The sequence below is a fragment of the Anopheles bellator genome, chromosome 2 (genome assembly GCF_943735745.2).
Source record: "Anopheles bellator chromosome 2, idAnoBellAS_SP24_06.2, whole genome shotgun sequence".
NCBI lineage: Eukaryota > Metazoa > Arthropoda > Insecta > Diptera > Culicidae > Anopheles > Anopheles bellator.
The window spans coordinates 57,585,359-57,612,642 of NC_071286.1; the positions used below are offsets into that span (position 1 = coordinate 57,585,359).

At 46.7% G+C, this 27,284-nt stretch overlaps 1 protein-coding gene across 1 annotated transcript in view; it reads left to right on the forward strand.

Moving 5' to 3' along the window:
- Nucleotides 1-76: 76 nt before the first annotated feature.
- Nucleotides 77-27,284, forward strand: part of LOC131208785 (ubiquitin-conjugating enzyme E2Q-like protein 1) — a 29,720-nt gene continuing 2,512 nt past the window's right edge. The window contains exons 1-3 of the mRNA XM_058201673.1: nt 77-148; nt 1,073-1,497; nt 25,987-26,898. Coding sequence (XP_058057656.1) covers nt 26,513-26,898 — 386 coding nt within the window. The 5' untranslated portion in view covers nt 77-148; nt 1,073-1,497; nt 25,987-26,512. The remainder of the gene's footprint in view (nt 149-1,072; nt 1,498-25,986; nt 26,899-27,284) is intronic.

Here is a 27,284-nt window from a genome sequence, read left to right on the forward strand (position 1 = left end):
AGAAAAAGAAACATCCGACGGTCCGCTCGCGCTCGCGGACGCTGTGTTCCGTCGCTGTGTTCAGTCGGCGTTGAACTGTGGTCGTGTTTGGATCGCCGGTGCAGGATCACCCGCGTAGCCGCGTATCAGATACACGCGCACAGCAGCAGTGAGCAGGAGTGGCGCCCCGTAAAGTGAAGGTACCGGGTCCGTACGAGCGAGCGAAACGGCCATAAACTTGTTAGAAACACCGCGTCGCGGCGAAACGTGATTGTGCATAACGGTTTATTTAGTTTTTGCTTAATTCGATTGAACGGGAACCCCGCGACGCCATATGCTCGACTCGCTGTTTACAACGGGATCGATGCGCGGAATTCGGCGTGGTGACGACGGCGACTGTGTTTCGGTCGTTAACGAGGAGGGTGATCAAAAATCGTTTTAATTCAATTCCCGCATCGTGCCCGCTCAGCCAGCCCGCGTCAAGTGATAAGTGGAATCAACGTGTAACAACTAACTCCGTGGTGGAAGCTGCCCACCACCGAGGGGCGACGCAAAAGGATTCGTCGGCCAATAAGCGAGAAGAGCGAGAAAAGCAAGCAAACGATGTGACGAAGAGACCGAAGGAAAAGATGGACCCAAATTCGGCCCACAAACATTTTATCGATTGCCTTCCCCTTTTCGGTTGACAACCGCCGCCACCAGTCGGGGCTCTCCGTGTTTTAGCCTGCTTGGTGTGCGATGATTATTTTTCGATCCTGCTCTGCTTTGGTGTTTTATTTTGGGCTCTCCTGATCGATTGGCCAGTGGCCACGGTGGGCCGAGGCCGTTGTTGTTTGCTGATTACGTCTGAGACATTCATATTCTTTAGGGTCCTCTCGGCGGCAACCTTGCCGTCGGTTTTGAGCGATTATTTCTGGCCGGACCAGCTGATTTTGGTTGTGGGCACCACGCCAGGGTCAATGCTTGCTGATCTTGACAGTGTTCGCGCGATGGCCTCACGTTTGTGTAATGTATGGTCCGAGACAAACGAACATTGGTCCATCTTAGCACTTAACTTCTTAGCATGCGATAAAAAAATGTGTTCCATTTCCAGTTTTTGCATCGCAGCAGCCCGCGAAGTGTTGGTTGCGCTTCGCCGGAGTGCTTTGGGAGTGCAAATCCGAAAGAAGAAATTCCGTCCAGTCGTGGTGTCGGTCGCTGAGTTGCGTCGCTTGAATGCTGGAAGCAATCGGATGCAACTCCAACGGCGGTGGCCGAGTGTAACTTGCCGAGTGCGTTCGTACATAGTGCAGCAGTTCATCGTGAGTGAATGCAAATAAGCAGCGTCGCTGATACGTGGCAGCCTTATCTGCAGCGCGAAGCTGTACACAGCCGCCGTCGCGTTGGTCAAGCTGCATCGCCGGCGGATAATTAGGTGTGTACCCTCCGAAGTGTGTTGACATCACTTGGCGTGAGGAAACCAAATCCCGGGGATAAAACGGACGTTGCGCTTCTGTCATCGGCCGGTAAAGCGAACAGGTAAGTTTCTGTTTATCTTGAGCAAAACAGCGAGCCAAACTACACCGGTTGGAATTTGGTCCAAGCCTTATGGACGATGTAGTTTTTACATTTATCATTTAACTCGATATATGTTCTTTTCCAAATAATGTGGCAGTGATGGCGAAATCGCCGAGAAGATGTTCAAAAACTTTACTTCTTTTACTCTATTAATTGACAGAAAACTCAATTAAAGGAGAAGTTTCGGCTTAGTCCAAACAAATGTAAAGGTGATATTAGGAACATTCAGCATATTCTGTTCCAATCTCTGTAGTTTTGCTTTGCCTGCAAAAGAATGGTTGTGTAGTGAATCAATTTCACAAATGATTTTTAGACCATGCTTACTCTTTTCCATTTGAAGTTTGATAACGGTAATTAAAGAAAAAGTTTACTTATACAATATTTGATTAATATTAATATACAGGTCGATCAAATTAGCAAACTGTTGAATTTTTTTCGATGTTTTTTTGACGAATGAGTTGACGACCTACCGCTTTGGAAATAAATATTTCATATTTCCCAATTTTTTGCAACCAAAATTGTAATTTACACATAAGTTTGGTGAACCAACCTTTCAAGTAAGAGTTCAAGCATCGAAAAATATTCAGCCTTTTTTTAAATAACCAAATAAAAAATAATTGAAGAATAATTGAAGAATTTGGTTAAAAGAATAACCAAATTGCCTGCAAAGGAATGGTTGAATCAATTTTCAATATCAACAATTTCACAAATGATTTTTCAGACCCTGCAACACTCTTTCCCATCTAATGTTTAATAACGGTAATTGCAGAAAAAGTGTGCCAATATGTTACGAGAACTGTATGGAAACACTGGAAGCCAAAATGGACAGTTTGAAAGAGCATAATCAGAAAAGTATCAAAATTCACAAACAAGCTGCACCGGGGTTGCGCCCCGGTCGAAACAGAAAGTCTTCAGATTGATAACCAAAACCGAAAAAAATATCCCCAACACTTTACCTCGGCTCCTTCCGGTGTGCTTAGACGGAGTGCCACCGAGCTTGGGATATAGAAACTGCGCCTCGTGCAGTAAGGCCTAGCTATGTTGCAATAGATGCGATGCAATATTTTGAACTTTGCCGTGCTTTACTGCTGCCCCTTAACGAAGGCCCAAGCCTCGTGGCGTGCGTCGCCCATCTTGGCGCACGTGCGCCTACTTCGCCTATAGAACGGGACGGAGCGATACGATTTCGCTACCTTTACACAGGAAGTCGACCGCCTGGCTGGTGGTGGTTTCGCGCTTTCGGTGTCTTTGTCTTGCTTCAGAAACCAGAAGAAGAAACTCCAACATCCAAGCGCAAGGTCACGGAATTGAACTTCGCTCACCGAAGTGAACCGGACTTGGTACGGCGTGAAGCAACATTTACGGCGTCTTCCACTCCGGCCGTCGAGTTTGTATCGAGCGACTGCAATATCGATGATGCACGCCGCACTGGGAGTGCGTGAGAAATGAGCCACAAACGAATGTCGTGCGTGCGTCGCGGGTGCTGGGTTCAGTGAACACCACGCCGTCAAGACTGCGATCGCCGCGCAGACTACGGATGTCTTCGTCGTCGGCGACGATTCGTCTTCGCAGTGCCTTGGGCTGAACGGACCGCGACAAGGTCAGCAGAAGTGTCATTCGAATGCGGTCGCTGAGTCACTGACCGATGTCGGGCAGCGCCATAAAACTGGCGCCATGTGGTGTTTATAACGCATGTCGCACTGCAGCACTAAACCATTTTTTGACCATGAATTTAGAGAAATTGTACTGAAATGGCCGAAAAGATAAATGGCCACCATAAGTCTGCCCTGTCCGCCCAGTTTCTTTACTTCGCAACCTCCATCGTGGGTTTTAAATTATTGCTATCGTTAATGCTAAAACCTTTCGCGTAAAAGTAGCTATTTTGCAACAACTTTGTTCTATGTTAAATGTTACAACAAAAATCTTCCGCAAATTTTGACCACAATACGCGGTGGTGTTGGTGCCGCGGATGTCAGGTTTTTGCCACCGGCTCTGTCCGGCCCATTCGGTTTCACTAATACTTTAAGCTGCCAATGCTCAAACGCACTGTAGCATAAACCAGTCTTTCAGGCCCCTCGAGCGGGGGCCCTCCGTCCGACAGCTGCCGGATTGGTGGGCATAAAACGTCGCTAACCTTGATATGCTCCACTACGCAACTGAAGCGTACGGCGCTTAAGCAAACCAACATTATCACCCCCATCCGGTAATTATCAACGGATTACGTGTGGTGCGGGGAGGTGCTGTGGGAGGAAGGAGGACCAACCACCGTCCGGCCGGATGTAGCGTCCTTTCTGCAGTTCTGCGCCCAGGCGACAGCGTTTAGTGGCAGAATACTAAGTGCCCGGCTCTCTCTCTTTCTCTGTTCTTCCCTGATCCTTTTCGGCTGCGCATTCGTTGTCGTGTCGTTCTCTACGTCCTATCCCTTTACAATCTGGCGGCCCACTATCTCGCTTCCTGTATAATATACAAGTAGCGCTCCTTTCATCTCCGCTTTACATCGTCTGTGTTAAATATGCCACCAGCTCATCTGAGCTCCGCGTCGCGTAGCCGGGGATTTCGCTCCATGGTCCACGGGAAGCTGATCCTTTTGGAAAGCGAAAAAACAAAAAAAAAACGCGAAAGCAGCCAGTTGAGCGAGACCAACTAGAGAATGTGTTAATTTTACGGACATCACAGGGGGCGGCGCTGTCGGAATCAACTGTGCCCGTTGAGCTCGTCCTGCAACTAGCGCTTGTCCGTACCTGGAACCGGAAGTGTTTGATCCTCCTTTGCGGTACCCGTTTGCGTGCGACGTAAAACACCCTCGCCCCGGGGTGGGCGAAAAGTATGTGGCCCGGTGCGGCTTAGTATAAGGTTGGCTAAAAAGTAATCCATTATGTTCACGGTAGATGACTTTAGTGAGCGATATCTCGCAAAGTATCGATCTTACATTTTCAAGTTTAGCCCGCTAAAACTTCACCCTTTAAACTATTTTCGTTTACTCCATTCAGTTGGGAGTTAAAAATTGCTAACAATGGAAATCAACAAAGAGAATATTCGGAACATTTTACAGTTTTTCTTTTAAAAAGGTGCCAGTTAGACCGCTGAAATTTTGCATGGTGTTTATGACGCCGATACTGCACAGCTAGCTAGTAATGAGCCATTTTCGGTTTGACGGTTGGTCGATTCGGTTAACCCGTTTCAGTTATTTTTTATGTTCAAGGTGCACCTCACCCAGGCAGGCCCGTCATTGAAAATGCCGATAAAATTACAGAAATAATCAAAGTTGATCGACATGTTAGTAGTCAGAGCATCGGTCAGAGGCTAAAGATTAAACATCAAACAGTTTTAAGCCATTTGCACAAAGTTTGATTCACAAAGAAGCTTGAAGTTTTGGTTCCACGCCAATTAATACATAAAAAGTGATGGATCGAACTTCCATTTGCGTAATTTGGCTAAATGGAACGAAATCGACACACTTCTTTAACGAATGAGTACTGGGGATGAGAAATCGGATACATACGACAATACTGAGTGAAAATAATCGTGGTCTAAGCGTGGTGAAGCAGCTTAACCGGTGGTCAAACCAGGACTTTCGGCCAATAAGGTTCTACTGGCTGGGACTTGAAAGAAACAATTTATTATCAGTTGCTTCCGTGTAGCCAAACACTAAATTCAGATCTTTACCGTGAACAACTTCACCGTTCGAAGCTAGCAATTAATCAGAAATTACGAGAATCGGCCAACGGAAGAAACATTGTGTTCCATCAGGACAACGCAATGTCACGTCTTTAGTGACTTGCCAGAAAAACTGGAAGCTTGATTGGGAAGTTTTAATGCATTCACCGTATAGTCCTGACCTTGCACCAAGCGATTGAGGCCTTTTTTGCACATTACAAAATTTCCTGAGTTATGAAAAACTGAAAAAGGATTGTGAAAATTGATTGCTCGGGTTTTCGCCAATAACGGCTAAGCCTTCTACAAGAGAGGCATTATGAGGGTATTTTTGAAAGTTTACAACAAATTTTCCAACAAAACGGTGCATATTTGACGCAAATCGGACCATTGAAAACCTGTTAAATATAGTTTTAAATTACATTCAAAAATAATAGATTACTTTTTAGCCAACCTTATAATTTTCCATCCTTCACCGGGATCTTATCACCGACAACCAGGATGCGTCACGAAGGGGAGCGTCTGTATTCGAGTGTTGTCTGATTTCTGCGGTCATCGCGTCCTGCTGACGCCGAGGCCATGCTGAGCTGTTGTGGCACACCTACATCGTGTGACACTTCGTTTAGTGACCGGATTTAGTGTCCACTCGCTATCCCCGTACGCTCCGGATGTGCCTTATGCGAACCCAACAGCTGCTTTCGAAGCCCCGGCATCGATTATGATAATGACGGCGATGAAGACGTTTTCGGTCGACGACTTAAGGATACTCCGAGGGACGGGCGCCCAAGACAGCTGGCACGCAAAACTTTGCTGTTTTCGTAGCTCCGGTGCTGCCAACGTGCACCGACCTAGAACGCGAAAGTTCTGCGAATACTTTCTGCGCTGGAGGATAATTTAAATAATTGTGTTTGTTGTTATTCCCGAGCGTGAATTTCTCGAGCTGCCATGTTTCGGTCCACCTCGACAGTCAATCCACGACGGGCTCAAAACCGTACTTATCAAACTACAATTTAGCAGTCTCTACCACATGACGCCCATCCCCAGGGGATCCGACCCGCGTGGCTGCTATCTGCATCGGCCGTGGCCATCGCTCTCTGGGCCACCGAACGGATTTATCTATTTTCTAATGTCACCCGCAGCTTTTACAGTCCCTGTCACCCTATGACGTTGGGGTTTGTTTAATGTTTCCACCCCTTTTGGCGAGTCCGAGCGGTGAGCCGCGCGTATCTGCGGGACAGCGAGAACCGCCCGTCAAGTCAAGGAACTCGCCGACCGGTGGTGGCTCCCTGAGGGAGGTCAGAGCCTTCGCTACACCTACACCCGACCCCGACCGGACTGCGCCGGGCAAATGCACTGCAGTCGAGGTGTTCTTTGTGCACAAAGTGGCGAACGTTCATGGCGGAAGATCAGAAACTGGTTTTTCTTCTGGTCGCTCCATCCAATACGAGGTTGATTCCCTCTCCCCGCGGGCCCAGCAGGTCGTGCACAAACTACTCTGTGGAGTTCCGCGTCTAGGGGCAGAGCAGCGAGCGGGTTACCGTTTCATCGACTCACAAGGAGAGCCTTGAACTTGGTGAAATGAGATGGCGTCTGTGGGAGTGCATCTGGATCCATGCACCTCGAAAGCGACATGAAAGATTGTACGGCTCAAATGGGAGCAAGTGATTTAAACACCGGCACTGCGGGCCTTGTCCTTCGGCGAGTGACAAAGTAAGGACTCATTGCGAAAGGATTGCTCCCAGCGGGGGCGATGCGATTGACAACTGGCACAGAATTAATGGAACAAGTTGGGTCGACGGTGCGCTTTGGAGATAGCGAGTTCTAAGTGCTTGAAGGGGGTTACTGTTTGTAAAGTTGTGAGATTAAAAACACGGCCACAGATCACATCAGTCTCCGGGAATCAGTAATCAAAACAGCCGAGAGAAGAAGAGAGAGTTCGGCAATAGAGAGAGAACGAAGTACGGAGAAGAAACCGGGCCAAAGAGCAGCTTCAGGATTCTTTCCACGGATGTAAAAGTGCTCAAAGTAATACGGTGCTGTCGGTGGATGGAACTTAATGGCATAAAGTAATAGCATTACACGAATTCATTTCGGGTTTTACGCCATGGATCAACCTTTTCACCAGAGAGACCTCCGCTCTGTACGGCTAATGAAGTACGAGGCAACTAAGAGGCCCCAAGAGACCGATGGCGGAGATCCGTGGGATCAATTATTCAACCGGTGATTTACATGCTCTTTAGCAGACACTAGGCAGAGCATAAAGGAGCATCTCCGCGGGAACGTAAAATTCACTTCCATTCGCTACCCAGCTACTGTAATTAGCTTATTCGCTGTTTAAACATCTGACTATTTTTAGTACATAGTTTGGGTTTCGGGTTTTTCAATTTACGATCGACACCGTACAATCCTACCCCATGAAACCATGACCATGAAATAGGGTTCTTTGTGTCTCGCTACCATACGCTCCAAATCTCGAGATGGTGAGTGAGAAAACGAAACAGAATCGAAATCCGCGTAGTCACGAGTCGTGTCCGGCAGTTCCGGTTCGGGACGCGCCAGTTCAAGTTCTTTGCCATCGCGGGACGTCCTTGAGACCGCACGTCGAACGTCGGCCTGAAGAATCGGTTTCTTCAGACCGCGTCGCGGCCGTTCAGACACGCTGGGAAAATAAGGAACCACCAGCTCGCTTTGTGGTTTTGCTGCAACGCCATCGGGCAGAGTGACCATCACCACAACAATAGTCATCGATCTTCGTAGAGTCGATCGGTCTCGATTTGAAGGTTTCGGCGCTGTAGGTGCTGAGTAACACATCGTAGCGTCGTAAGAATGGGCGAATCATTGCTGAAGATCTTATTATGTTGTTCGAAGCAGCACTCGTGCCGTTTTCTATAGCTTTTTGCGCCGATTCTATCGATGGACAAAAACTCGAACAAACACGCGAAGAACCTTCAGAACTTCGGGAACCGATAAGCCCGTTTGTGGTGTATTAGTTTTGCAACCAGAACATTAGAACTGCCATGTTGATCCTTTAATCCTATTATCAACCAGCTATTTGTTCTCGTCCTGTGCGCCCGCTTCGACTTCCGTTCCGACGCTATATATTAGTCACGCGAACGACAGGTTACGACTTCATAATCGTATAATCGATAACGAGAACTTTAATTGGCTGCAGTGCGTAAAGCGCCCCTAGAGTGTGGAAGTCTTGGGCGACAGGGCGTGGGACAGAAAGAGTCACGGGGCAACACGGGCGGAACGTGATACCATTAAGTACGAGCATAAAAACGGCCCATTCGCGTAGAACCCGCGCCCCGAACCCGACCCGGGCGGGCGGCCCCACGATCGATCGCGAACCGGTTGAGGCGGAACCGGGTTGCTTGGCGTGCATTTAGTGCGCGCCGGCAACGTGCCGCGTCTCGCGGGGTTTGCGTTTGACTTCGTGTCACATCGCGAGCCATTCACTCGCGCGTATGGCCTCTCGACAATCGCTTCGATCTTTGTTCGCTGTAAAATAATACTGGTCCGGGCCCCCGGGGACTGGTTCCAATATTTTGCCAGCCTGCCCCATGGTGCTGTGGTGGCTGATGAGGAAACTCAACGCAACACCAGATGGTTTCGTTGAAAGGAAAATTTCTTGCCGACGGGGAAAACAGTGTTTTCTTGGCGCGTCAGTTCTCTTGAGCTCTGCACCGTTCGGCTCTGTCTAGCGAAAAATTCAGTACAAAGAGCTCTTGTTGGTTGTGTTTTTTTTTTGTGGAAGTTCAACGGATAATGCTCGGGTGGATGAATTTCATGGTCGGTTGCACTACTTCTAACGACGTTCATTCGAAACAATTGTGCAAACCTTAAAAGAAAATAAATGTTCCTTCGAATGGTTTGGTTTCGCCATTTTTTGGCATGAAACAACTCAAAGTCTGTCTGCTGGTATGTTACGGACTGAGCCGCTATTAGACTAAATCCATTGAACTGCGAGGGAAAGTTGGTTTAAATTTACAAACAAACATCGGTAAAATTAGTTTTCTCATCTGAACAAGCTATTCTCGTTCTCAAGTCTTCATTAAAAGTTGTTATTGGTTTACGGAACACTTTGGCCAACGATACTTCTTTCAGTCTTCTTTTCAGTGCAATTCATTTTTAGTACACTTCACTTTTTGTTTTTATGAATTAAATATTCAGCCTGATTTTCTACAAAACTGAGTCTTTTAGTGGCTCAATGCGCCGTTCAATACGAGAAGGGGTGCTTCATTTAAATACAGTTACTATACTTATGAAGCCTGATTCTAATTTTTTGCTTTACTTTAGGTCACATCAGTGAAAGTAATAAATTTAATGCATTACGTGTACTTGTAGGCTTAAAATTTGCAGTTCGAAAAGAAAAACAATTTTATGGTTTAAAATACACTTTATAGTTCAGTATATTCCATCCCCGAAGTGAGAATCTGGAAGGGCGGCAAAATACGTTTCCGCAACGGTTTTTCTTCTGCAAACCCGGTCTGTTTTCATAAACTTTTTCCTTTAACTTAATATTTCAACGGTTCATTTAAAAGGTTACAATAATATTCAGAATTTATTGTTTTACCAGTTTGCAAATAATCTACAAACAAAATTTATTTCATATCCCATAAAACTGATGCTACCACTTTCTTGGCCGATTTTCGGGCACGTACTCGTTTCGGTCCCGAAGAACCACGTTCACACCACTCATTAGCCTTTTGTTTTCATTCAGGATTATGGTGATAGACCCAAGTCTCATCCATAGTGATGAGTTGGCGCACAAAACCCACTTAATCCTTTCGATAAAGCTCAAAATGTTGCCGAGAAAGTTGCATTCGAATGTGTTTTTGTTCCATGGTTAGTGAATGCGCCATCCATTTTGCACAAGCCTTCACAAAACCCAACACTTTACTTAAAATATTGGTTATACTGTCCGATTAGATGCCTAGCGATTGTACTAAATCTATTTTTCGGTACAATGATCGATCTGCATTTTAACAACTTCAAGGTAGAGTGGCTAAATTCGCTATTAACCACCATCAACTCTAATATTCAAACGAGGCTCGGATCGTGCAGTAACACTTCTCACCGCCACACGAAATTTAACAATTTATCTACTCTGGGCCCCGCAATCGCATCCTTTGCTCTGAAAGGTGCATGCCGCTCCTGTGAGGAGAATAGAAATTAAACAACCCCGCCGCCGTCCCGGTATGCGGCCGACGGTCCTGTATCTAAGTCGACCATCTATACGCCCGAGATGTTGTGCTCCTGTAGTCGTTTGCATGTACTAAGAACAGTGGACTTATGTGCAACAATTGTTGTAAGCGTAGATATGAAACGTGAGCCGAACCCCGAGGGCCGAGCTTCGCATACCCGGCGGCACTGTGGAATCCGCCGCAGGAAATGCATGCAATGTTGCAGCATGCCAAACATGCTCGCGCGGCGTGTGTGGTGTGGCTTGAAATGCTGGGTTCGCCTCGTGCTGGGTTCTAGGTGGGCAATAGTAGTAGATAGGGTGACCTAAATGCCCGTCGTTGTTATCAGCTGCAAGTAACGGCTTAAGATAAGCATTCATGGCTTAGCCCTTCGTGGCGCTGATATGCTACACGGTCGGCCAGGGTGCCGTTGCATGAGCGTGGCAATAAAATGTTTAATTAATTCCTGTTATCATGAATACTGTGTGCAGTCGGAGTCATGTGCCATTTTAAGCGACGCTTTTACTGAGCGAAAAGCATATGAAAATGATTCGAAATTGCTTTCGGTTACGAGTCCGACAATTAATTTGTTTGTCCCTTCCTGACGTTCCTTAAAGCTCTTATTTCTCAAATCTTTCGAAAAGATTATCAGTTGTGTCGTAGAAAACCATCTTAGTGAACAGTTTACCTCCATTTTCAGTTCACAACACAAGGACAACGGCAGCCACCATTCGAGACCAAATTCATTATTTCATAATCTTGACGATGACAACCATTCAGTGGCATGCGAAAAATAATCCTTTCTAATGGTAATGCCACAACGCTCTCGACAGTTCGTAACGTTCGTTCCGTCGGCTTGGATCACACGCATATCATATGTGGAAGAAAAGCTTATGCGTATGAACACGAAAAGCTCGTCGCTGAAACGCCAACCAAACACTTCTAGCGACATGTGGCACGACCCAGCCACAGCTGGTCGAGGAGAATTAGTGCCCTGGTGCTGTCGTCGGTTTGTCCACCTGACATTCAGAGCTATTGCTTTGCCGTGTACTTAGGCAGCGACCTACAGCAACGGCGCGGTCCTTGGGATGATTCATTTCCCGGTGATGACCGCCGTGTCTTTGCCGGAGGTTGATCCTTTCTGCTTATCAGTGACAACTCCGGCTACGTAGGACCGAAAGTAGAAGTGCAAAGCAAACACCACCGTTGGAACGGGCTCTTATCGTCTCACTTTTTCAAATGCTCCTTCAAACCAGTCGTCCTGCCGGGACGGCTGCCGGGGCTCGGTCACTGTGTGCAGATTTGTGTCAGGTGTCTGTTTCGGTCCTTCGTGCGGCTGTCTGCCATTTCACCGCCACCGGGACCGGCGGGTAATATGTATCCGGTTTCACCGGATCTTCCGGGGCACTGTGACGGTCGCAAGACAAAAAATAGGGCTGGCTGTCATGGACGAAAATGTGGAGATCGAAAGCAAAAGTAAAATATTTCCCGGCACCGGCGATGCGCTACGATCTCCTTCTGCCGATGCTTCCCAATGAGTGATAGGATAAATCTGGGGTCCTTCCGAGAGCACCCGAGATAATCAAATCCAGTCGATCCAATAAAGCGTAATTTATGATACCATCCGAAGTAACAGTGTGATCCGGGACCCGGCACTTGCCTTCGGTTCGGCAGCAGCAGGACCTGTTTTTTTTTGTAATGAAAATAAATTTTCTTTCAACCATGGCTCTGCGGCCGTGGGTCAAGCAGCAGAAGGCAAAAAAATGGGGGTTCCAAAGATCTACGGAAAATGATAGCCGACGGATATTGTTTAAAGGATTCGTACTTTTTTACCCACTGCCCCCGAGCATGGTGAAATACGACACAGACTTGCCGGTGGAAAAGTCCTACGCTACGCATTCGTGGAAAATCTACTCAGCTTTTTCCTGGCAAGCACCAAGCAGGGTCAGTGTGTCTGGATGTTTTTGTAGGAAAGTCGCCAACAATGTATCCGTTGGTGGTAACCATTTTTTTCTCTCAGTTCATCTCCCCATCTTTGATTACTCGGCTCCTCCCAAGGGTTCTGAGAATATCACAACATGACCGTTATTAGTGCGGCACTGTTGTAACGGCCAGGCGCTTGGTCAACGGTGGTGTGGCGCGTGCATTTATGGATCGTCCCGTTGGGCCAGCTAGCCCAACAACTCTACTGTTTCATGGCACGCAATGAACCTTTGGGCGATGGTGTGGCCACGGAAGGATCGTGGGAAATAAATATCCTGGCCTAGCCGGTCACAGCAACGCCGGTGCCCTCGGCGTTTCAGGCACAACAGGTTGTGACCTTACAGCCCTTTCGCCGAACGGCAATGCATTTTCACCACGACACCCGATGTTTGTCCAAAGTTTGTCCTTTTTCCAACAAATATTTGAAGGAAACGATGGTCCTTTTAGTAACATTTTATTGAAACCCTGAAAATTTCTCTCAAAAAATAACTGATGAAAGCAGGAACATTAGCTGGGAATGGGTCGTGCTATTTATGGGCCATTCCTAGCCCTGGCCATCGCATTTGGAGCTTCACCATTGGTCATTCGGTAGCACAGTACATAAAGCACGCAGCGCACATCCATCAAACAGCGGAACACGGTGGCAAAGTTGTTTTATTACTTTGCCCAAGGAGCCCTCAGGAAGCTCGCGGGAAAAGCAATATTATCGAGGTCTATAAATAGAATCCGGGACCTAGGGCTCGTTTCCCAGTGGACTGCGGTGGTGATCCTGGCCATTCTGGCAGGCCGCGTTTCTTCTTCTTGTGTGTGGTGCTTTAATTTTATTTAACTTATTCATTCAGTCAATCACCGGCGGACATTTCGGTCGAGCACAAGTCGAAGCGAATCCGTTAACCTCGTCGTATGGCCCTCCGATATTCCGATAACGGTGACTTCTTGGAATGGGTGTTTGACTTTTTTTTTCCACCATTACTCGTAGGTCGATTTCGGAGACCCCATTTTCCCAGGGGGGCTCAGGGAACCGTGGAATGCAGGGAAACAGTACCCGTCAATGCCCGGTGCGTTTGGAAACGCTTTTGACGTCATTGGAACTTAACGAGTGCGAGCGAAGAAAGAATGACACGCGATGTGCCCTCAAGAGCCCTAATTTACTGGCCCCCGGGGAACGACCCCGTGACGGGTATTGTTTGCTTGATTTCCTCTGTACGGGCTCCCACCGGGTGGGTTGAATAATTTTCCAACGGGAAAAAGGAGGTACGGTGTCACGCTTCGCAGGACCTGCACCGATAATGGTTCAAGGCTCTGTCGCAGTCTCTGTCAAGGCCGTTTTCGTCCTGCCACGGGGCAACATTTTCATCGCACAAGGCAGGACAGGGAGCACTTTGTGTTACGTAAAATTAAAGGGTCCTCCCAGTCACGGATCGCTGAAACATTAAAGTTGCGTCGGGTTGGGAATCTTGTTGTCTTCCTACGAGGCACCGAGATCTGAACCTTGTCCATGCCGATTAAACGACCAAAATACTTATACAAACACAACCGAATAAAACGAACGCAAACCGAAAGAAACGGATTTCCGCCCCCACGAAACAATAGCGGATCCTCGCGTTCGCGATGAAATGGCGCCTACCCTTAACGCTCAGCGGCAAATCCGGCGAGGGATGTGTTCCATGTGTTGCATAATTTATGAAGTAAGTGTGCAATATCCGTGGGCAGACGACGGCTACCGTGGAGCAGCAGGAGCAACGTTGGGCGGTCCCGAGGATAGACCATGGTTCTATTTCCGATTGTTCATCCTGCAAATTGGATTACCACCGAGAGAGCCGTACTCCGGGGCTTGCAGTCGATTATTGTGGGGCATTTGGGGTCGGTATGGCATCCTGTAGGTATGATAATTATGGGGCTCACGAAACGGTTCCGTGTCGTCCTGCATATTTGATGCTGATGGTCCATCAAGTCGAACCGTTTTGGCATGCTTTCGACGAGTGGATTTCCACCATTGCCTGCGTCTTACGCTTAATCTGTTGTTTTGCTTAAACATGGGCAGTTCTGGATAAAGTGAAGTTATTTTCGTACCAATTCGTGGGCAGAAACGTTGATCGAAATCAGTGAAAAATAACAAACTTTTTCAAGTACTCTATTAGACCCTGGATAAACTGTTAAGTAATTCTAACAGTTCCTTGATCGATCGAACAGCTAGAGTCAAGCAGATCGAAGACTAGTGTTTTGTACGTTGATCGGCTTTGAGTTTTTAATGTCCAGAAAGGCAAGTCCAGGAAATGTGCCGCGAGGTCTAAAATAGGCCAATGAAGTGCAGAACATTGTGTTTTCTCTGCGAGAATGTTTGTTAAACAATTTTCCACTTCCACTAAACCGTGTCCTGCAAACGCTCAAAAGGGTAAAATGCACGTACGGTTCGATAATTGACTGAAATTATCTATCCTCGCACTCTTGCTCTTCCCTGTAGAAACAAATCCTGGCCAATAAAGGATTCTTTTGAGTTTTTCCCCCCCATTCATGCTAGGTCGTTTCGTAAATCGTCTTATCTGAACACAGCTCGGCCATTGCTAGTGTATCGTCGAGGAATAGTGTGGTCTCTACTAATGTGATGTTCCCGAACATTCCCGCCAGTTTGCTCATAATCAACCGTTCGCAGCGAAACACAACCCGGCCAAGAGGTTGGCGCGCAATAACCCTACTCAAGGATACTTCAACTCGAGCCGTCCCGGGACGGAACGACCAGCAGCGCACTTTCGGTTGTTCGGATGGGAACATTTCGCAAGACGCTACTCGCCGAAGCGAAAGGATGCGTTCAGCACACCGGGCCGTGGGCACCCCCGACACTGGATGCCAATTTTTCTTTGAGACAGTTTGAAAAAGAAAAACACTCGACCTAACCTTTGCCGGCATTAACTCGTTAGTTGCATCGCTGGAAGCTGCACCAAACGGGAAGATTCTCGGCTTATGTACGAGGACCTAGAGGATACTCGTTTGCGACGAGCAAGTTCTGCCCGGAGTTGTTGTGAGCGGATCGACTTTCTTTGGCAGAATGGCTGGCTGGCATGCACCAAAAGATGCACCCCACATAAAGTGGTGGATTTGCCACCGCCCTCGAAGCCACGGCTGCCGTTTTGCTTACCTCGAAAGTAAAATAAACACGAAAAAAAGGAAACCCCAAATTGCATGGCAGTGCATCGCATCGGCCGATAAACGCGATTGGGGCGGAATTTAAGGGTGGAATTTAAAACCTCTGCCATCTCGGCGCTCCTTTGCGGAAACGAATTTCGAGCGCCACGCGAGCTTTGCAAAAATAAAATGGATCAAGCAAATGGTTGTCGGGTGAGGCGGAACGAAAATTGCATATTTTCTGGCCGTGCCGCCCGAGGCTTTGATGTGAGAATGGATTTTTCAATTTCAAATTATTCCGTACACGTCGCGTCGGAATGGGAAGGCTTTTTATCCATTATTTTGCATGTTAACGAAATGCTTTACACGGGGCTCGCTTTCGATTTTCTTCTTGTCGCGCGGCGGTCGGAAGACGGCAGCCGGGATCTGGGTCCGTCCGTTGCGTCTAATGTTGGCCCGGATTTGCCCCGGGACAAAACCCGAATTATATTCCGATTGAATATTCATGAACGTGACAGCGTTTAACGCCCTGCTCAATGGCGACCCCATTGTACTGTTTGCTTTTTACTAATGTAAATCAAATCAATGTCGTTTTTTATCGGAGAGCTCAGTGTAAATCGATAGCGTCACCGTGTCACGCCAACCCAACCAATTTTTGTACAGTTTTTTGCACTGACCGTTCAAATAAGTGACGGTCAGTCCGATAGCGACATACAAACAGAGAAAGAGAGAGGCCTCTTATGACTTGGAGGCTAGTAAAAAGCATCAAACTCCAAATTCCCCCATTGCCTATGGATACCCAGCTTCCGTGCGTCACAATGTTGGATTCTAGCTATCGGACCGCCTATTGGCCGAGTCTCCGGTTCCGGGTTGTTCCGGAGTCTTGTAGCTTTTAATTCCCCTAGGGAACGTGCAGAGGGCAAGTCCTGGACCCCTCCGGATGTGCCATTCCATCACCGTCATCACCTGGAGCACCACGTGGTCGGTCGGGGTCTCGATTTACATTTTTTGGTTTTCGGGGCCGTTCGCCATTTCGGATGCGGAATAGAATATAACTGTACCGGGCGGATTTACAATGCCCGTCACGTCACAACCGTTAACGTATCCACATCATCGAGCCCCGGGAACAAGTCGTTTCGGGCTCTCTTTCTTTCCACGCTCGGCGTTGGAGCTGCTGCACATGGTTCTTTCAGCACACATCCGGTTGCCATTTTGCAACCCGGAAAGCGGTAAAGTGATGCTCTGAAGCGCTTCACTTTACGCTTCCCCGTAACCGGTTTCCGTCAAAGTTTTGCTCCCAGCAGCCTCCGGTAAGTTATGCAAATTTTTTCACGTTATTTTCACGTACCACTTGCCAAAGGCTGCCGAAGCTTTGGCCGAAAATCGGACCGGATTACACGCTGCAACGGCCCCGCCACTGACGGGCTGATGCACGGTTGGCCTACATCTAGGCGCAAAACTTCCGTAATAAATCGTGTACCGATTGGATGAGAACTTTCGACAACGGCCAACGGCTGGATCGGAGAGGGATTTTTGTGCAAGCTGAAACGCCCCTACTTCGTGGGAGTAATGGCGCCACTTCTCATAAACAATCGTAGTTCAAAGTTTCCCTAACGAAACTTCCCAAACTATTCGTGTTCTATGTAAATGGCTTTATTTCTGCACGGTGAGCGAATAACACACACCGCTAGAATCACCGTAAGCTCCCCGGATCGCTTCGGATCAACAGTAAAAACCGGTGATGCGGGTTACATTGTGCAGATTGCTAAATCCCGTGCTTTAGCTCAAGTGCTTTTCGTTGTAATCAAAATTCGAATGTAAGAAAACCAATCGACGGAAAGCGTCGTGTCCTACAATTTTCGCTTAGCGAGCATTTGCTTGCCTTTAAAAATCGCTCTCGGGTGTGGCTCTCGCAAGAAGTGAAACGAGAAGGAAAAACATCAAACCGACATAGGCGAACGGTGTTCTAAAGAATTTCTCATTTCGATCCGGAAATCCAATCAATATCGGCATGTCGTAATTCAACGGACGCGCTTCCATGGCGCTTCCGGCGGGTGGTGTCAGGTAAGCCTGCCTGGGCCAGCCTCCAGCGGGGGGTCTTGGTTTTGCTAGGCATTCCAGAGTGTTCTATTGCTTCCCCAGGATCGACGTGCAGCATTTAGGCACACGTCGCTCTAAACTCACTGATCGCTGACGGAAGCACGGCGACGGCAAAAAGGTGGACCTCTCCCTGCCACGGAACGAGCGAACCATTTTCCACGTATCCTTATTTTCCTCCAATCACACACAGCCAGCAGCCTCCCGAAAGCCAGCTCGCTTCCTTGCGCACAGTTATTTATTTTCGTCTTGGGTCATGCGTGCGTTGGCGCTGTTCGGGGGCTTATACATGAATGCATGAAATGTTTCCGAAATAAATCACGTTACATGGCCTTGACAGATCATAAGCGCGAGTGCGTGAGGCGGCGGATATCCTGCCGCGCCCGCTTGTGACGCTAGAAAAGGGATATAAAAGGGCAGAACGGGGAAGAAGCGGGAACGTGTGGACGTAAAATACGCATCCGAGCGCTTCAACCCCATCGATCGGGGTGCCACGACCCCCGGAAGGTCGGCCGAATGGGCTATCATATATCTTCGGATAGATGGATATCCTTCAGATGGGCTGTCGTAGATAGACACGATGACGATGATTAAGTGCCCCGTAAATGGGTGGGCTTTTAAGGGAAGCCGGTGTCGTTCCCGAGTGCGGTCCGGGGACTGTAAAATAACTTTATACGATTTGCGCACCATTGTTGTTTGATGGGTCGGCTGTTTGTGACTCTTTTTCTGTCCCGGCCCAGGATAGCATATTGCCAAAATAAGCCGTCGGAATGCGGCTTCGGAATCTCAGAGCAAGGAGCGCGTTGCGTGAACATCTTTTTTATGATTTTCATGTCGGGTAGTTGTCCAACACAATGGCACTTGTTGTAACGATAGACAATTTTCGTTCTCTTTTTGTTTTTGTGTCAAAACAGTACTAAATGGAAGGTTGCATTACGTTTCGGGGCTCGTCACGCCCTTATTATAAGGATCGTTACAATTGGTAGATGTTTTATGATTGGGTGAAAAGTGGAGACGCGTCAAAGACGCGATATGATGGCTATGCTTTTAAAATGTATTGCACACGCCATTACACTGCACTTAAACTTAAAGCCTGTAACACTTCGAATCCGGGGGACATGATTTAGGTCTATCTCGGAGTTGGTTTAACTTAGAAAACATGTGAAGTAATCAAAATGAAGGTATTTTATTGCACTTTAAGAGAAAAATATGGGAAAATTATTCCGTCGGTTGTCTGATGAAATCTCGAACTTTCTTCGGAATTCGCGCCATCATTTTCCGCACACACACTTGGTCCACCTCAGCGGCTAGTTTATTCCAGTTTCTGGCCATTTGTGCACCATTCCGCATCACCTTACCACTGTTCTTCATTTTCCTTTTCATTGTTGCCCAGTAGTTTTCGATTGGGCGGAATTGTGGACAATTTGGTGGGTTGCTCCTTTTTGGGATGAAATCCACCTTGTTGTCACGGTACCACTGAATCACCTGTTGGCTGTAGTGACAGCTTGCCAAATCCGGCCAAAACTTAACAGGACCTTTGTGTGACTTAATGAACGGTAGAACTCGCTTTTCGAGGCAGTCTCGCTTGTATACGGTAGAGTTCATCGTCTTGTTCGTGATGAAAACCTTGGTTTTCCGCCCACAGCTGCAAATTCCTTGCCAGATCATAAGTTTCCGTGCAAATTTATCAGCGAAAACAAACTTGAATTTAGCAGGGACATCACCCCGTGCTGTGGCGAGATAAAATTTCGTACCGGGTAACTGGCCAAAATCCATCTTCACGTATGTTTCGTCGTCCATAAGCAAGCATCCTTTTTACCTCGTCAGAACCTTCTCGTACAGCTTTCTAACGCGTGTTTTAATGACTAGATGTTGTGTAAGTGTCCTTTTTGGGTGCTTAAATGCAAGGAAAAAACAGTAGCCTCTTCGTAGACAGATCTTCCGGGCAGTACTTTTGCTGGTACCATATTTTTTTGCAATATCCCGAACCTAAAGTCCAGGATTTGCTTCGATTGATCTTAAAACCTTCCAGTTCAGCTGCCGATTGTATGTTCCACTACGACGTCTACTCTGAATCTTTCAATCTACGGTATTGGGTTCCCAAAAACGGTAAAGCACAGCATATATAGTTGATTTTGCAAATTTTTGTGTTTTTGAGATTTTTAAAGTAGACCACGTGGTGTTTTCGACGTGAGTGTGCAGAATTTTTTTTCTCCTTTCGAGTTCCATTAAGCATAACTTTCTAACAACTCCACGTATCAAAATGAAACTTTCAGCACTGAAAGTTGAATGTTTACTGAAGACATAGCTGTCAAAACATTTCAAATCCGACCACTAGGGGCGCTGTTCTACAATTGACAATTCCCCCGGATTCGAAGTGTTACAGGCTTTAGTAAACTTAAACTATTCTTGAATATCAATTTTTTCCCATTCAAGGCAATCCCCATAAGACATGTTACACTTGCGGCAACGTTTCTTTCAATCCTTAAACTCATTTTTGGGTTCTTGTTGGTGCCGCCATGAAATAGAGAAAATCTTTGGTAATAAAAAAGGTCACTGGCGGTCACCTCATTAGCGTGTTATTTTCGGCCACAAATTCACGCACAATCAATGGCCGAAATCGAGCAATTTAGGGATCAATTTCGCGGACCATCTCATTAAAAATCGAAAGGCACGAGGATAATGCTCAGCTCTTCAGCAACTTCTGTAAGGATGATTCCGCTCTTCGACGTCCTCTGAACTTCTCAATCCTTTGAGAACTTTTGTACACGTTAATAAACGTTGCTTTGGCCCAACATAACCAAAATTGCCGCTGTGCGTGAAAAACATGAAAATTGGTAATTTAAAAGCCCACGAGAAGTCCTAAATAATATCACGCCACGCTACACGATGACGGCACCAGGCGCCTCCACCAGAAGTATGTGTTTCGTTTTGATAAATTAAAAGTGGTTTTTCCTGATTAAATAAAATTTCAAAAAATTAATAAAAATGTATCTCATGTACGAAAAACGAAAACCAGCCCTTGGTTTAATCCAACCAGCATAGAGTGGGGAAAAAATTAATAATTTCAAACTACTTCTCAGGGCACGGCGTAGCGTAATGCGTCCCCTTCACATGTGGCCAACCGCTAATATTTATACTCCCGGATGCTCACTCGATTAAGCACTTGGGAAGGGTAAAAATTTTTGCACAAAAGTAGCACCCGTCGGCAACCCGAAAAACCGCAGCCAGTTCCAGGTCAGAGAACGGGGCAGCATAAAACATGCAAAACCTTTTGCACCGCCACTAATGGTACCACAAAACCGGCGCCACTGGGGCACGCGCGGAATAATTAATCGCTTCACGACTGTAACCGCTTTTGTATTATCCCCCACATTAAAATGTGTTTTTTTTGTTCACGGGGAATAAAATGCATCCATCCAGTCTTTGAAATCGTGTACCGTTCGTAATAATAAGGACTGATTTGTGCAATTCTTCTAATTGGACATCATCATCAATGTGATATCTTTCGTCCGTCACGACCCAGTCCAGTTGTCGTTTGACTCGATAAAAGCTGCAATGAATGTGCTGCGAAACCATTACGCTTGCCTCCGTCGATCAGATCGTCGATCGGGGTCGCTCGTTGCCGGCAACGCAGAATTCAATTGACGCTGATCTCGAGATACTACGGCCTCGGTTACGATCCATTGAGGAGGTAAAGTAAAACTCTCGAAGAAAAATTGCATCGACGCGCCATCATCAATATCGAGCACTGCCTGTCTGCCTCGGGTAGGTAACATAAAACCCGGCGCTAGGCAAGTGAAAAAGTGGGTAGCGAGTTCCTGCACTTTGTGTGGTGCACGTGCAAGAGAGCCTTCGCTCTCGGGCTCTGAAGAGGGGACGGTTGTTTGCATAAAAGCTATCGACTCGTGCAATACATTAGCCCATCGGATCGACCTTTCGCTCATCGGCAAGCCGTGCTCCACACACTAGAGAATCTACCATTTTTCTCTCGTCCCTTTTTTTTTGTTTCGCTTGTCTTTCCCTCTATTGCGTCCCATTTCATCGTAGGCACACAATGGCTCGGCCGCGTATGCAATGATGGATGGGTTCCATTAGCTGTCCAGTGTTGAGTTTGGGATCTGCTTTCATTCCTTCCCCTGTTTTGCCGCAGCGAGTGCGGGTGTGCAATAAACCCATAAAACAAACAGCCGCCGGAAGTGCAAAAAGAGAGGAGAATGAAAACCGAGCCCGTCCCTGGTCCCTGGAAAGCGATGTTCGAAAAAAATCGTACATGGGAAATCACCATTGCAAAACGAGAATCAGAAAAACAATATTTGAATCTCGTTTGTGCTGGACGCCGGAGTGCATGGATCGAGTCGAGCCGGGTTGTGTCGATGAAATGGCATTCGCGGCAATGGTACCCGGAATTTAGTTGAAGGCGATAATGGTCCGGTGTTGATATTTTTGAGCCACATCTGACTGACAGCAAAAGTAAGTTAAAAAAGCTTTCTAACTAATTAAATAAAATACCGTATTTTTCCGTGTATAACGCGCACCTTTTTCCCAATTTTTTGAGCTCTAAAATCTGGGTGCGCGTTATACAAGGGGAGTAAAAATTTTGTCTCCTCTAAACATACAAATGTGCCCTTTTAGGTACATATTTTATGGTATTATTGAATAAATTATGAAATGAAACATTTGTTAGGAATATAATTATCCATACAATATTGTTACATATAATATATACCTAAATTTGGGGGTCTTCTATGTTATATACATTCTGTCAAATAAGTACCGGGAATTTGTGATTAAAAAAAATGCTTTATTTGATTTTCGATTGTTTTGTTGCGTATTGTTGCTACATATGTCACTCACTTATGTTGAAAATTTCGGCTATTTTTAAAGCTTAGTTAACTTTTGCGTGAAAGAGTTTTGTCTCATCGGCGATTTCTGCCTTCTCCTAAATTAATTGACCACGAAGCGGTAATTTGAGTTTTGGAAACAATAAAAAGCCATAGGGGCCAGATTTGGTCAATACGGTGGCTTTGGCATCATTAGTTTGTAGTTTTTGGCCAACAATTCGCACACAAGCAACGATCTTAAACTTCGTATGTACGTGGTCTGTTAAAAAAATTTCACGACATTTGGGTTTCATTTTTGGATTTCGTGTTTGTGGCGGTTTGTTTCGCGCAAATTGCGCATAACTTGCAAGTAATATTCGTTATTGACCGTTCTATCTATCGGCAACAACTCATGTGGCACCACGACCTTGTAATTGAAAAAACTGTAAGCGAAACTGTTCACATTCGACCAAACTTTGCTTTTCGACGTTTACATCTTCTCGGTCCTCTGAGAAATTTTTGAACAAACAGCTGTAAAAGTAAAGTAAAACAGCTGTCAAAGATTAAGTGATAATTTAAAATGTCCGAACTTTTCACCATAAGTCACTGACACGAGTAGCAATCTAACGCTACAAAATAATCGAAAATCGAATAAAGCATTTTTTTAAATCACAAATTTCCGGATACTTTATTGTCACAATGTACCTCTTCAGAGAGTGACAATGAGGAGTACATTGAACAGCAATTAGAGAATATCAATTTCTCAGACAGCAGTGAATATGAGTTTGAAGATTATTACGAAATATAAAATACTATTATGTCTTTTGCAATGTATACGCATTTTATCTGTAGTCTACTTTAGAATATTAATAGAATATTTAGAATAATACATTATTATCATTTGATGTTTGTTGGATATAACATATCAGAGTATATTAAAAAACTTTTTTTCCAATTTTCTTCTCTTAAAATATGGGTGCGCGTTATACACGGGTGCGCGTTATACACGGAAAAATACGGTATGTAGCGAGAAGCGCTCGAAATGGTGGTACTCCGCAAGTAAATATGCTTAAACTTTGGCTACCATCCGAGAAAGTCCGAGTTCATATGAAGTTCGCCCTTTGGGAATACCTGTGAATGTGATTTGTGTCGGGTTTGAGCGTTTGGCCGGCACTGGAAAACAGATCGCAATTAATAAACAATACGAAAACTTTGATTAAAACAACTCTCGGGCAGAGAGTGAAAAGTTCGCCACCGAAACCGAAAATATGTTTGCAAATGCCAGAGCCAATCTATTTCGGCAAATTCGTAACCCATTAAGCCTTCTCAGAAGTTCAGCCCGCCAGTCGTTCCGTTTTAGCGCAAACCCCTCGTCGCTTTCGGTTTGGTCTTTTTGGCGAATACGCAAACGAATTCTGGTGCCCTCGTTTTCCCATCAAACATTTTTCATGCTCGCCTTCTGGCGGAGGGGCTTCGGCACCCCCGGAGACATAGAATTCGTGCGGGGAGGGAAAAAAAATGTAAACTTCGCGTTTCCTTTAATGAGCTTATGCGAAGGCCGCTTTCGCCCTCTCGGTGGCTTCAGTGGCCCCTCGGAGGCCGCCATCGCTTGTGAAGACTCTAAATTGAGCAATAAAATGTGGCAATTTCGGGGCCACGCAATTTAAAATATCTTTCCGAACCGATCTCTGCCGGAGCGGAACGGCTTGCTTCGGTAGTTCCTTCGGGCCCGTTCCCATTTTGCATGAGCACCGCTGATAGGCATCAAACGCAATGCGTTTTACGGAATTTTATGGCGTTTTATTTGACAATCTTGTGTCCTAGCCAAGGCTCGCCCCGACATCAAAGGTCATAATGGGTGTGTATGTGGCCCGGGCCCCCGGGAGGAAACGATTGCGGCACGCGATTTGATGGCGAAACATTCAATTAAGAGCACTCTAATGAGATGAAACATTTTCGATTCCGCCTGGCCCGGGCCGGCCGGCCGGCCGGTGACTGCATTGGGTTTGAGCGGGCAGAAAACTCATTACCTTGTTGTAGGGCCGGTGTTTACTTAACAGTGTAATAAGAGGATATTGAGGAACGCTCGGGACATTGAGAAACCCATTTTGCCAGCGAAACAGCTGCGCTGCGGAGGCATTCGTTTTGCATTTAAATTTAATGGGAATCAAACTTTTCAAACACATGGCACCGGCCACAGCGACGGCTCCTAAACTGCAAGGACACACTTTTCGCACTGGCCAATCCCCGCACCCTGAAGGAGCAGCTGTTTATCGAACGGAAGAAGTTGTGGCCATTCGCCAGACCTCACCAACCTGGAACCCACTAATTTGATATGAAACATGACCATGACGTGCTGGTCGGGAGTTCCGGTCGCCGGTCTCGGTCCTGTTTGCTTCACTCGGGCCACTGTTTGTGTTTCTGTGTAGTGGCTAACCTTTTTTCTCCAGGGCACCAGCCAGCGGCCACCACGGCACACGGGTTCCGGCGGTTCCGCCGTTGCAGTTTATTAGTTTTTGCATAAATAGCTTTATTTCATCCTGGGTCTCGCCCCAAATGTGTCGCCTCTTCGTTCATCAACGTCTCTGACACTGTGTGATGAAACCAGGGGATACTTCTACTTCCTTCTCTCACTCGCTCTCTCTTTTCGTCCAGGTCCGGGCCAATGTCCGTCAATCTATGAGCTCACTCGTGGTCTGAACGTCTAGCCATGGTATTCGTCATGTTTCACCGTCAATCATGTAGCCTCACGAAGGCGCCCGGGTGCCGAGCTAGCTTCAACAACCACCACCGAACGGTGGGACATTTCTCATGAAATATTTAAAGCTTTCCTGTTTCATGTCACATTTTAAACTAACGTGAGAACAAAAGCTGGTTTAAAGTAAAGCTCAAATGATTTCGCCTAATAAATGTAAAATTTATCTCATTTAAATAATTACGATAAATAAATCAAATAAACTTATCAACATAATGCTATCAATCAAGTGTATCGTCAGGCTAATTACAGACATTTCTCCAGATTCCGTTAAGGGCACACGAATCCTTAAGCCTCATGCTACGCCAGTCATGTACTCAGCGTCGTTCTGTAACACCTATTAAGTTAAACATAACCCATTGGAGTATTTATTCAAATCAAAGACCGATTAAATTGTACTTCAATCCCATCAGTAGCGTCGGTAGCAACTACCGCACACCGGCAAGCCATTACTTTGCCCGAAGGCACGGAGGCAAGATGTTCACCATCACTCTTGATATCCTAACAAGATTCAGTGCGGAAGATGCGTTGAATTAAGCCCTTAATTGGAATCATAATTCACGGGACGACACCCGGCACCGAACCCGGCTGCCTGCCGAACCGGCGCTATGTGCGGGACCGGTGTGGTACAAGGAAAACGTGAGCTCCGGTCTGGAATGTCTGCCAACACGTAGCCCAGCCGGCTTTCGTGGCGTTAACGAATGATTTACGAAGAGCCCAACCCGGCTTCTAGTTCGCCTATTATTTTACGCCTGATGGATGACTATTCTACATCGCATTAATAGACCCATTTGCTGTGCTTTTCCATTTTTGCTCTCGTTTTTGGCAGGATCTCTCAACGCAGGAGCTCCCGGGGGCCGCTGATCGGAGGATACGGATTGTAAGACAGAGCACTGCAAGACGGCGAATGTAAATATTAGGCGAGTGTCTTTGAATCCGGTGCTCTCCGGTCTAAGCTTTCGCGTGGCGCGATTTGTATGACTAGCAGATGAAAGCAAAACATCAAATCACCTTCTCGGGTTGACTCGGATCTCACCTCGTGACGAAACCCGTGGCAAGTGACAGATTGTCCCTCGAGTGTTTTGGAGGCGCGAGATACAAGATCCACAGTTAGGGCTTTGAAGGAGTCCTACTCGAGAACGAAAGCCTTCGATTGGTGACGTTCGCAGAAGCGGCCCCGAAAAGAAGAAAGACGAAACGGCCATAATTCTGACACGTCGTGCAAAAAGTTAAATATTGAAAGTGACGTCTGCGACTGCGCACAGCGTTTAGCTTCTTCGGAATCACGTCCTTTTGAAGTGGACTGAGGACTCGTTGGAACGTTGTCGCCAAGCAGAAGTCCCCAACCGTTCGACATGTCGTCCCGATCGAAGGAGAAAGTAACGGCCGCCATCCGGAAGTTCTTCAAGAGCTCGGAGAGCAAAAAGGAAAGCAAAGACAAGGACACGCCGGCTCCCGAAGCAGCAGCAGCAGCAGCAAGCAGCCTCCTGCATCTGGCCCCGCACCATCATCACCACCACCACCACAGCAGTCACCACCACCACCAGCACCATCACCTGCACCACCATCATCCGCCTCCGTCCAGTGGGGCGCCGCTTGGTGGCGCTCCTCCCGGAAGCAGTGATAAGGGTGGCCCGAGCGGGGCCGGCACTGGGGCCACAGGAACGAACACTGGCGGCAGCAACGGAAGCACCGGAAACAGTAAAGCCAACACGGACAGCCCCATGAGGCGGTTGCGATGGTGAGCATTATTGACTAGCAGGAGCCGTTATCATCCTTTCCCCGGGACCGGGGAACCTTACATTCATATTTGTCTCTAGCCGGGAAGAAAGTGAAATTGGAACCAAGAATCGTAGGATTTCATTTCAGCGCTTCATCTGTGTTCGAGGCTGTGTTTGCTTTCTTCGAATTCAATGGCCAAACACTGGTTCCGTTTGTGTTTGTGGTTGTACGAAACCTGGGAACTTGCGCACGCAATTGTTGGGAAGGGTTTTTCAATAGGAAACTGAATTATACGGTGATCCATCTAGTGTTTGGATTTTAGTCTAGCGATTACCTGACTTTTAAAACGACAAACTTCGTTCTGGAAATTTTAAGCATTTAGTAAGAGCTTTGAAATTTATGAAA